At 39.5% G+C, this 12871-nt stretch overlaps 1 protein-coding gene across 1 annotated transcript; it reads right to left on the minus strand.

Moving 5' to 3' along the window:
- Window positions 1-4789: 4789 nt before the first annotated feature.
- LOC103701763 (tubulin-folding cofactor C) lies at window positions 4790-6158 on the minus strand. Its single transcript, XM_008783932.6, has one exon. It carries the CDS (start codon window positions 6020-6022, stop codon window positions 4931-4933), a length of 1092 nt encoding a protein of 363 aa, XP_008782154.2. The 5' UTR covers window positions 6023-6158; the 3' UTR covers window positions 4790-4930.
- Window positions 6159-12871: the final 6713 nt, after the last annotated feature.

The raw sequence follows: 12871 nt of genomic DNA on the forward strand, positions 1-12871 counted from the left end.
GCTATGAAACTGTTTCACCTTGCTGTAATGCTGTTAAAGGTTAATGTAATAGAGGTGTTTTGCAGTCTCAACCACTCCATCCTAACCAAGAAAGAATATAATGATTTACATATATTGTAAATAGATAGACATTTCAAACCACAGGATCACAATACAAATGCCCTAGATAAGCTGACGAGAATTTTGGGTGACATTATATACCAAACCATCAGTTAAGATTATAAACCATATCACTTACAAATGTTCAGCTGCTTTTGTTTCCTTCTCTGAGCATAAAAGGGCCTAAAGCAAAAATTTAAACACAAACCAACATACAATAATTGAAACAGGTGAAACAGGACTTTTTTTTCTTTCTGTTACCCCTCTGAAAGAGATGACATGAATTCTACTACATTGTTCATCACCATTGGGTTCTCCATAAATAAGTTGCAAAGACCTTTTACAATTGATGTTTGGAACCCATTTCATTTTTCACTCCAAGGCATTCTTCAGCTTTCTACTGCTCATGCCACTATCAAATGCTAATATGAACACATTTTAGCGCTTTTAGAAAATTAAACCCATGCTCCTTTTCAATTTTGGCTATTTTGCCTGATATAGATCATTTTCATTTTCAAAAAAAAAAAAAACTACCTATAGGAAATTTATATTACATATTAGGTGTAGTATATGATGTAGATATTTTATTAGGAGGTCCTGCTTCTTACAAATAATTGGGATCATAATATCCCTGCCTGATTACCAGAGTCCATCCTCATTCCCACTCTTTCTTTATGCAACCATATCCACAGGAAGACCATGCGTCGAAAAGGACTGCCACCATTATTTGATGTAAAAACTTCATCCAATGAACTAAGCAGGTCCTGTAACTGCTTTATGCAAGTGGAACAGAGAAAAAATGGGTTGCAATTATTAGATAGGAGATGATCTTTGAAAACAAGGACCAGAAACTTTTTGAAATTGGACATGTAACAAGAGGCTTTAGTCATAAAACAGATAATAATACAGTCAAAGAAAGAGGCATAAATTTAGTATCACACTGCCAAATGAAGGAAAATAAAGAACCTAGACCTAGGGAGATGGAAACAGGCCAGCAGTCCATTAGAAACTGAAATACAACAAATAAGAAGAAACTATCCCAACCACTGCAAACCATCAACTCCTGAACTATAAAAGAGCTAAACATGCTTCCTGCATCCAGATGAGTTGCCTCAGCTAATACTGCTAAAGATCCTACCACTATCAAACAAGCTAGCGTACAATGCAGCTACTGGATTGACATACACTGGCATTGCAGTTTTCGCTATGATGACAATATTGGTTAACATTAATTGCTCAAAGAAAAATGTAAACAGTGACCATGTGTAGGCATTTCCCATCCTGAGACTTTTTTTTGATGAATATCTGCACCATCATCAATAAAAAAACTTGAGTAATTACCATCATCCCCATAACCTGCCAATGATGATTCCAATTATGACTGCCTGCGATGATTTCAAACATGCCTGTCATCATAAATGGCACCTATAACACAATTATCAAATAGCCTAGATGCTCTCCTGTTTGCACCATCCTGACTTCTTTTTCTCTGAGGTTGGCTAGTCTGAACCTAACACTGTCAGTTTTTCTCTCCTCAAAACACTTCTCAAGCCTTCCACACGCTCATCCATTATGCTCTTAAAAATATATAAAATACTAACAATATTAATCATTTAAATGACTAGTCGATACTCCTTTTAAAGACAATGGTGCAGGTCAGCAAGCTTCTCATGAAGAGGCACATTATCATCATAGCTCACTGTATTCAGAGTCGAGCTAAGCTATCTTTTATCTCATGCAGCTCATTTTGAAAGAAGACAACCTTTTCATGTCCTTTGGATTTCAAGAATCTCACAAAGAGAAATATTAAGATTTCAATTACATAACTCCATGTATTATAACCACTACTTAGCCAACCCATCATGAAACTAAACAGGCAAATGTGCATGACTGAAAATATGTTAAATGTAAATGGCTAGAACATGCTAATTATAAATTCTAGATTGCTTTTCCCTCGGCAACTGCAATGCTACATTGATATGATGGTGCCAGTCAACAAGAAAAACTGCATCAATATATGATGTATACAGTTTTTAACTTATGCTTACCTTACTAGTCATGACACTGTCTATTAGAATCTGGTTCCAAATAATCTATGACATTTTCAGCACCTATGCATGATGCTTTATCTAAAGTTTAACATATGTAATGGGGAAAATCTTGGGTTTAAACAACAGCTAGGCTTATTTCATCTTATTTGAAGAACTTGTTGAACTTTCAAGATGAGCCTGTTTTATGTGTCTACCAGTTGCACAAATATTTGGATGGAGCTGCTGACCTCACTAGTTGCAACAGTAAACCAGCACTTGTCTAATGCATTTCCCCACTTTATATATATATAAATGTCTCAATCCATGGTAATAGATAGAAGTTCAAACAGAGCAAGCACACACTTGAACTTCTACCAGAAATGTTCACAGAACACCCTATCAGCTATTATTCTCCTAATTTGTATGTCTTTATTGATCAACTTGCGAAAATTCAGTTCACCTTTTTGAAATGTCATCACTAAACTTATAGAGGCTCTCAAAGGCGATGAGACAGGGCAATATATGCAGTGTTTAGATGTAGGAGCTCGCAATTATTTATCACCAGTTTATAAATACATAGATGGGAAAGAGAGGGAGAATGATGTATGCTGATATCATTGACCTCTTATTGCAAAAATCATTCCTAAAGAGATTACAGCAACTTGCAACACTTGGCGCTCATAACAAATGATTGTGGTTCCAGACAATCTTTTACAAACTGCCTTGTAACAGATCCTATTGGCATGATAGTAAGAAAAACTTCACTTGCCAACCTACTCAACAACATAATCTATATCAAGTGATACAGATAATCCATAATATAACATTAAATTAGTGTTACCTAGACATTTGGTATGGCTCTAAGTGTTTAAGTGTCCTCAATTGTTGAACACGGCAGCCTCTAAAAACCTAGGTACAAGGACACGGTGCACGAAAACACATATATTACATTTATACATGCATGCACACTAATGTGTTTGTGTCTTTTTTATGCTTATTTGAAAAAAGAGAGACTTGGAATCATAGATGTTATATAAGAAATAAATTCAATGGAACATCCAGGAGTTTGTAAGTTGTTTAATTTATTCACTACGTTTATTTAAAATTACTTAAAATGCATTGAGATACTTAAATTGATAAGTATGATACATTATATTTAAAAATAATGACATTTTGTTGAAAGTGTTCATATAATTGTCATCACTTCAGATACAATGGTACTCTGTTGAAAGTATCCACTTAATATTAAAAAATGTAAGGACCTTTTGCTTGAAGTGAAAACCTTGAGACTTCAGTTGACATATCCAACACCTAAACCTAAGATCCCTTGCATGAAACTCCAAAGAAAAGTGCCAAGTTGCAGACTCTTTGCTTGCATTAGCAGGAAACTTCAAAGTAGAGTGTCCAGCCATGTTGTGTCATGCCATATCCAAGTCTCCAAAAGTGTCGCCACTTCAAGACAATTTAAAATGGAGTGTTCAAGTAAAACAGCATCAGATACATTGAAGGACTCTAATAGGAAGTTAAACACTGATCGAAAGGGAAATATGGTACGAAAATGATGATGGATGTCCATGTCATGCATGTTCATCAATCAAACTATAATATGAAGCACCTCTAAGTTTAGATCCTATTGAATCTTAATCCGAAAAAGCAATATTATTGCTAGTGTGGATTAGAGGGCTAAATTTCTAGGACCAGATCCTAGGTAACATCGATCATTGGTCGACATGAAGTGAAAGGCATTTATCTTTGTTTGAATATAGTCACCGATGAAGAACTTCAGCAATAATCTCCCCATATATCCGTATACATCATTGATCCCTTTCGTTGCAGCTTGTGGAAGAGTATAAGTACAAGACTCCGTTTAAAACATAAATTAGTCCAACAAACCTACAATTATATTATTTGTTGCTTGGTGTCAACACCGGTAATTTGTTGCGGCTCATTCATCCTTTATGAAAAGCAAATGCAAACTGTCCAACATAGTATCCGGACAGACCATTTAATGAAAAGCAAAAGTAAATGCAGATGCACCTCCTAGGCTTAACTTCCATAGCACTATGACAACCCTCATTGTGCAAGGTTCAAGTATGGCCACATCGTCCAAAACTGAACCTGGATCTTGAATCAGGTTGAGCTGAACCATTCTCTGGAGTTTGGATTGGATTAGAGTAGCAAACAAAAAATCTAACTAATTTCCACTTTGATTATGATCGCGTTAAAGGTACAGGTAGCCAAAACCACCTTAAACCAGATTGGAATCAATACACATAACTACTACGTAAATATATATCAGCATGTGCAATGATATACAAGACAAAAATAAAAAAGAAAAATTAAAGAGGAAAATCCATAGTAAAAAGGCACTAGGACCATGACCTATGTAGCATTGCTGAAGAAGAAAACACTTGATGGAAGCGGCTTGGAAAATAAATAATAAAAGGCTCACAGGAGAAATAAATCCAATGTCTTTGCATAATCTAAAGCATATTTCACTAAAACAGTTCACCTGATGCTTATCAATTTTTTCCACAAAGTAGTTAATTGCTGCAGCAGTTTATAACTGGACAGTGTGCATAAAGGATATTGTGCTACAACTTCATACATCAAAAGTGGATTCACTCATTCACAATCAACAGAGTAATAAGCACGACAAATGAATATAAGCCAAAATTTTCATGTAAGTATAGCAGATGAAATTTCTCAGAGACAAAAAAAAAAAAAAAAACCAAATAAACCATATATGATTTGCCGAGCCCACAATCATGCTTGCGGGCAGAAATTAAGGTGAAGATAAACTATTTATCATCACATTGCTCCTCCCTATCTGAAGCATTCATGGTGCCCACACGTTCTTCCTCAGGTATTAAGCACCAATTTGGAGACTGCACAGCTCGTAACCATTTAAAATCATCCACATTGGCCCAATACCCTGTCTCCTCCCCTAGACCAGAATCTTTCAGCTCCTCATCGATTCCTTCATAAAACAGCCGGTATGGTGCAAACCTCACACCGCTGCTGTCCTCAATGATCGGCCTACTCCTGACCCGGAGATAGAAATCCGTCGCCCTGGCCTGGTGGATCCTGATCTGGTGAGAGGCCAGCATGAACAAACAATCATTCACATCTTCTATCAGGACTGATCCCTGGACAGGGCCAGCAAAGATGCGGCAATTCCTGAGCCGATGTACGAAGAGTGCTCGAATCCGGCCTTTGAGGTAGACCTCACAAGAACTAAGGTCCGAAAGAGAGAAATCCCCCTCGCCCTCTTCAGAAACCCTAAAACGCTTCACCAAAACCGCATCTTCCTTGTTCCAAAACCCTGGCGAGTCCCGGACGCACACAGGACTCGATTTTTCCGCATCCAGGACCTTGATCTGCTCTATTTGTTTGACCAAAACGCACGGATCTTTCTTCGGTGCTTTGTTTTTGAAAGAAAACTTCTTCCTCGGCATCAGCTCCGAGTTGGCGCTATCCAGCGCCTCTTTCAACTCAGAGATGGCCTTGAGAGAGGAGCGGACCTCGTAGGACGGCAAGAAGTAGGAGTTCTCAGCGACGAGGCGGTCCAGATCGGCGATGGAGGCGGAGACCTTCTCGAGCTCGGGCTTCAGGTTGGGGGCCGAGGCCGGATCGGAGGCGAGGGCGCGGCAGCAAGCGAGATCGGCCTCGATGGAGCGCTTGGAGTCCGAGAAGCGGTCAAGAAAGGAGCGGACGGACTCGAAAGCGGGGGAGGAGGCGGCGGAGTCTGAGCGGCGGGCGGCAGACTGCTGGAGGCGGGAGCGCTGGAGATTTGAGAGGCGCTCGAGCATGGTGGCGTGCTTCATCTGGGCGATCGGATCTAGGGTTTCCGAGGAGAACTGGTTCGGCTGAGATCGGTCTTCTTCATCCATTGCGGCCTTTGTTAATTCGAAGGCGGAAGCCCGCGAATCCTCGCTAAAACAGAGTGGAAGGAGAGCGGAGAGTCGGAGACGGTGCACAGAGAGAGAGAGAGAGAGAGAGAGAGAGAGAGAGGGCTAATGAATTATGAAAGGGCGGACACACACAAGCTGAGTGCAATAAGTCCCGTGTCGGTACCAGAGCCGACATGATAAAATCCCAAATTACTGATCCTGTGTCTTTCGCTACCGAGTACCGAGCAATCCAATCTGCAGCGCACTGTAAATTTTGCTATACACAAATTATCCTAAAAGACTCGTAACATAGAAATCAATCTTTCTCAAATCTGCTAAAACAGGCTATAAGTCATAATAAATAGTAGCAGCCTCCAATATCCAACTGACCACGGTTTTTTGGAGTTCCCTCTAGACATAGTGACTGCATAAATCAGCCCTTATCAGGCTCTTCTCAACTATGCAATAAATATTTTAGAGATCGTAATATCATAAATATGGTACCCTTCAACTATCAATCGGCGTGATCCATGATTGCAGATAACAAATTCCGCTCCTCCTTCTAAGTGGAGGCTTCTAGATGAAATACATCATCCTAAAATATACTAAGGATGCAATACGAAGGAGTGTGGTCGAACTCCTCAAAGTTTGCATTATGATAGCAAAAAAAAAAAAAACTAAAACCCCATATTTATTCATTTAGTCAAATAAAACTAGTTTAAATTTTTATTGAATAGCATATCCAACAAATAATCCTTGACCATCCATATTTTTCAAGATCACTAAAGTCAATAACACTACCATACCTCGATTGAAACTTTTTGTGCTGCTCTCACTAGGTCATAAATCTTGCCATTATATGGTTTGATGAAGACTTCCATTTCAATATTTTTCACGATCCAAGCTCACTTTGCTCTTTTCTTTTCTTGCATTTCATAGGTTATAAGAACAACATAGAGAAAATAGTAACGGCAAGAAAGGTATAGAAAAGTTAAAAAAAATAAAATAAAATAGAGGGAAATAGAGTTGTTATCTGGACTAAGTGACATAAGGGCCTTTTTTTAAGGAAAAAAAGAGTTTCAGACATGAGAAAGAGAAGAGAGAGAGAAAAGGAAAAAAATGGAGTTTTCCTGCTCTCTAAATCTTTGTGCCTTTATAGAGAAATTAAAACATGCGCTATGAAATTTTTCCTCTTAGTTCTCTTCTATTTTCTCCTTATTTAACCATCCAAGTTAGAGATTCTAACCTTCTCTCTTAACTAAATGAGGAATTCTTAATTTCTCTTCCCTCTCTCTCCTCTCTTTTTCTCTTGAAATCTTGGGTCGCAAACTAGAAGTGAGAGAGAGAAGGATAGGTTGATGAAAAAAGAGGTGGTGTGGCAACTTTCATGTGGATGAAACACTGGTATTGATGAATGCCCTTTTTTTCCTTCTTTTTTGTTGGATGGACATAATTTACCAGTACCATATAACGATCTTTTCACTCAATATAGGGACCAATCTTCGACAAGATTCATGTATCAATAAAGAGTGTGCAAGTAGGCACAAAATAGTTATATTGTATTTTCTCTATGAAAAATTATATTTGGAAGCTTGTTTTGGCACAAAATCCATTCACACTTACCATAGTCCCTTCCATGCTAGCCTGAAACCATTTGTGCCATATGCTTCATTTAATAGAAAACGAAGGAAAAAAAAAGGGGTAATTAATCACCGGTACATTTATTGACCGGTCTCTAATGTTTAGTCCCTGTTGACTGATTGTTTAACAATCAGTCCAGCCATATTTCAATACTTTATTATGAGACGAAAATGCCCCCTAAGAATATTAAAATGCCCCTGCCCCTTTTGATCTCCCATTCCCAAATAAGAAGAAGAAGAAGAAGGAGCAGCCGCCACCGACCATGGTCCATCCCCACCCGAGCTCCCTCCTGCGGCCGCCACCGACCCCGTCTCGCTCCCTCCCGAGCCCCATCCCGCGGCCCCGCCCCCTCTCGTGCCCCTTCCCCTCCTAATCTCCCGTTCTCGGAAGCAAAAGGAAAAGAAAAAGGCCTGGCCGTCGCCGGCCCCTGCTTGCCCCCTCCCAAGCCCCCTACCGCGGCCTCGCCCCCTCCCGCGGCCGTCGTCGGCCCCTGCTCGCCCCCTCCCGCGGCCGAGCCTCCTCCCGTAGCCGAGCCCCCTCCCACGGCCCGCCCCCGCCCGAGCTCCCTCACACGGCCCACCCCCGCCCGAGCTCCCTCCCGCGGCCGCCGCCAGCCCCTGCTCGCCGCCTCTCGAGCCCCCTCCCACAATCACGCTGCCATGAATGCCCCCACCCCCGACCCCGCCCCTTCACGAGCCCCCTCCTGCGGCCGTCGCCGGCCACCGCCCACCCTCCTCCTGCATCTGCCGCGGCCCGGCCTCTTTCTGGAGCTGCCGGCCTCGCGGGAGGAGAGGTGTTCTCCACTGCCGCCTACGGTGGCCTCGCCCCCTCCGCGGCCCCCTCCAACGGCCCGGCCCCCCTCCGGTGCCGCCGGCTCGCGGGAGGAGAAGAAAGAAGAAGAAGAGAAGAAGAGAAGAAAAAGAAAAAAAAGAAAGAGAAAGAGGAAAAAAAAGAAAAATAAATAAATAAATAAATAAATAAATGCATAAATGAATAAATATAAATAAACAAACAAATAAATAAATAATATATTCTAATAAAATAAAATAATTATAAATAAAAAAGAAAAGGAAAGAAGAAGAAAAAGAAGAAAAGGAAAAAAAAGGAAAAGAAAGAAAAGAAAAAGGAAGAAAAGGGAAAAAAAGAAAAGAAATAAGAAGAAGAAAAAGGAAAGAAAAAGAAGAGAATGAATGAAAAAGAAAAAAAAGAAGAAAAGAAGAAAAGGAAAGAAAAAGAAAAAAGAAAAGAAGAAAAAAGAGAAAAGAAAAGAAAAAAACAGAAGAAAAAGAAAAAAAAATAAGTATGTATAAAGAAGACTTAAATGTGTATAGAGAACACTTAACTAATTCGTTTTTCTTTCCTTTTCTTTCTTTTTCTTTTAACTTCCTCTTTTTCGTTCCTTTTTTTCTTTCCTTTCCTTTTTTTTTCTTTCCTTTTGTTTTTTTTCTTCTTTTTCTTTTCTTTTTTTTCTTTTTTTTTCTTCTTCTTCTTTCCATTCTCTTCTTCTGTTTTTTTATTTTTCTTTCCTACTCTGCACATAGTTAAGTATTCTCTACATCACACAATTATGTGTGTGCAGAAAAAACTTAATTGTATACAGAGGACACTTAACTGAGTGCATTACACAGATAAGTGTGTGCAGAAAAAACTTAATTGTATACGATTAAACTTGAAGCACACTTAACTAACGATGATACATACTTAATTAACCTCGAAATACAGTTTTCTGTTCTGTGCACACAGTTTACTATTTTCTGCACATAGGTATGGTTTCTCTGCACACGATTTAGTTAACAATGCTATATTACTTGTATACCAAGCTTACTAACCCAACTGTCACCCACTCATTATTTTTTTTTCTTCTTTTTTTTCTTTTTCTTTTCTTCTCTTCTTTTTCTTTCCTTCTCTTCTTTTTCTTTTCTTTTTATTCTTTTTCTTTCCTTTTCTTCCTTTTTTTCTTTTCTTTTCTTGATATTGATAGATACAATGGAAGAAAAGACCAAAAAAAAGAAGAAAAAGAAAAGAAAAAGAAAAAAAAGGAAAAGAAAAGAAAAAGAAGAGAAGGAAAGAAAAAGAAGAAAAGCAAAAAAAAGAAAAAAGAAAGAAAAAGAAGAGAAGGAAAAAAAAGAAGAAAAAGGATAGAAAAAGAAGAAAAAGGAAAGAAAAAGAAGAAAAGAAAAGAAAAAGGAATAAAAGGAAAGAAAAAGAAGGAAGGAAAGGAAAAGAAGAGAAGAAAAGAAAAAGAAGAAAAAGGAAAGAAAAAAAAGAAGACAATTAAGTATTCTCTGTGCACAATTAAGTCTTTCCTGCACACAGACTTAATTATATCCAGAGAATATTTAACTGCGTACAAATAGCACTTAACTGTGTGCATCACATAGTTAAGTATTCGTTGTATAGAGTTAAGTATTCTCTGCACACAGTTAAGTGTTCTCTGCATCACACAGTTAAGTATGTACAGAGAATATTTAACTGTGTGCATCACACAGTTAGGTGTTCTCTATACACAATTAAATCTTTTCTGCACACAGTTAAATATTCTCTGCATCACACAATTAAGTGGGTGCAGAGAAGACTTAATTGTATACAGATAACATTTAACCGTGTGCATCGCACAATTAGGTATTCTCTATACACAATTAAATATTCTCTGCACATATTTAAATTTTTTCTGCACACAGTTAAGTATTCTGTACATCGCATAGTTAAGTTAAATATTCTCTGTACACAATTAAGTCTTCTTTGCACACACACTTAAATCTTCTCTGCACACAGTAACTGTTCTATGCATCACCCATTTAAGTATTCTTTTTCTTTCCTTTTTTTTCTTCTTTTATTGTTTTCTTTTTTTCTTTTTTTTCCTTTTCTTCTTTTTCTTTCCTTTTTCTTCTTTTTCTTTCCTTCTCTTCTTTTTCTTTCTTTTTCCTTTTCTTTCCTTTTCTTTTCTTTTTTCTTTTCTTTTTTTCTTTTTTTTTCTTTTCTTCTTTTTCGTTCCTTTTTTTTATTTTTCTTTCCTTCTCTTCTTTTTCTTTCCTTTTCTTTTTTTCTTTCCTTGCATACAGTTAAGTATTCTCGGCATCACACAGTTAAATGTGTGCAAAAAAACTTAATTGTATCCAGAGAATACTTAACTGTGTGCATCATACAGTTAAGTATTTTCTTTCTTTTTTTATTTTTTTATTTTTTTCCTTTTTTTTCTATTTTCTCCTCTCGTGAGGCCGGCAATGCCAAAAGGGGTTGTGCCATGGCGGCAGTGAGAGGAGGCCCAGCCGCAGCCACTTTATTTATTTATTTATTATTTTATTATAATATATCTTATATATTTATTTATCTATTTATTTGTTCATCACATATATATATGTATTTATTTATTTATGAATTTATTTATTTATTTATTTTTCTTTTCTTTCTTTTTTTCTTTTTTATTTTCTTCTTTATCTTTCCTTTTCTTCTTTTTTTTTTCTTCTTTTTTTCTTTCTTTTCTTCTATTTTCCCTTCCCGTGAGGCCGGTGGTGCCAGAAGTGGGCCGGGCCGTGGCTGCCGCGGGAGGGGGTCCAGCCACAGCAACTTATTTATTTATTTTATTTTATTAAAATATATTTATTTATTATCTTATTTATTTATTTATTTATTCTTTCGTTCATATATATATATATATGCATTTATTTATTTTTTCTTTTTCTTTTCTTTTCTTTTTTTTTTCTTTTTCTTTTCTTTTTCTTTTCTTTTTTCTTCTCTTCTTCCCGATGCCCCTTCTTCTTTCTTCTTTCTTCTCCTCCCTCCTTTCTTCTCCTCCCGCAAGGCCGGCGGTGGCTCGGCGACATGGCCGGTGGAGTGCGGCCCAGACTCTTTCTCCTTCGGATCCTCTCGCGGGTGGCGATGGTGGAGAAGAAGCACAGATGGAGGTCGAGGGCGAGGGAGGCGGTGGCGGAGACAGCGGCGGAGAGGGAGTTGCATTTGGCCTGGAGGTCGGAGATCTGGTAGGCGGCGGCCGAGTGGGCGGAGGTTGCAGAGAGGAGGGCAAAGGCGAGGGAAGCGAGGAGGAAGAGGAGGTCGGAAGTGAGGAGGTGCAGGAGGAGGAGGGTGGCGGCGGCGAGGAGGAAGATTAGGAGTGAGGCGGCGAACTAGAGGGCGCCGACGTGGTGGATGGGGGAGCGGCCGTTGGCCGTGGCGGTGGATAGGAAGGCATAATGGGGGAAGAAGAAGGTGAGTTTCGGTGGGGAGAGCAACTGGCTACTTTTGAGGAGGGGTATTTTCGTCTCATAAAAATACTCTAAAGGACCGGAAATTAAACTTACTAAAATTATTGGACTAGTTCTTATAAGACTGGTCAACAGGGATTTATTGTTATTCTGGAGTCTTTTGAAGGGTGGGGAATTAATTTCCCCAAGAATAACAAGAAAACTTACTAGCGTCATGTCCCCTCCAACCCTTCCTCTCTCTCTAAAACATGAACGCTTCTATATCATTGTATTTCTCTCCTCTTCTTTCCCCATGAACCCTTCCTTCTCTTTGCCGATTCTATGCATGAGATCCTCCCAAAGTACCAAGGCTCCTGTGAGTCAATGAAGAGGATCTAGCATGCTACGTCCAATTTGAGGAGAAATTATACTTTATGCCCAGTGCACCAGCTCAGTCTATCCCGAGCACATAGAGGAGCCCGCAACTTGATCACCTAAGCAAATGGCGGCGAGTTAGTGCCACCCACCTCTTCCGATCCTCTTCTGAGCGTCCTCTGCTTCCTGAGTACCACTCCTCTTCGCCGAGCAACCAACATCCTCCGCAAGCATTGTCTGTGTCCCATGTTTGAAACTCTAGCTCGCATCCTCCGCCTCCCAAGCGCTGCTCCACTCTTCGCCCGATCACAAGCATCGCTCCGCCCACTCGACCCCTCTTCCTCTCTCCTAAGCACTGCTCTGTCCGATCTAATATTTCCTCATACCAATATTTCCCCTCTAGTGTCCTCTCTATAGCATGCATCCTGGCGAGGAAACAGGTGGAGCGGAACTGTCTCTCATGATCCACAATGAGATTCGGTGGTTCTTGGATGTAGGATCACCATCCTCTACCTCGCCCTTAGCAGCCGCAGGGAATCTACTTTTGGCTCAATCGTCGCTAGCGCCACGGTGGAGCTTCTGGAGGAGCATGGTGGCAAAGAGATGGTCGATGGAGAGGAGAACGGAACGTTCGCCAGGCTCGAGGAGCTTC

This window comes from Phoenix dactylifera, chromosome 12 (genome assembly GCF_051530095.1).
Source record: "Phoenix dactylifera cultivar Ajwa chromosome 12, Ajwa_hap1_PhDact_Kaust_v1.1, whole genome shotgun sequence".
In the NCBI taxonomy this organism is placed as follows: Eukaryota; Viridiplantae; Streptophyta; class Magnoliopsida; order Arecales; family Arecaceae; genus Phoenix; species Phoenix dactylifera.

What these genes read in the sequence shown, in the direction of transcription:
- LOC103701763 (XM_008783932.6), bottom strand. Translation starts at nt 6,022, where the DNA reads ATGGATGAAGAAGACCGATCTCAGCCGAACCAGTTCTCCTCGGAAACC.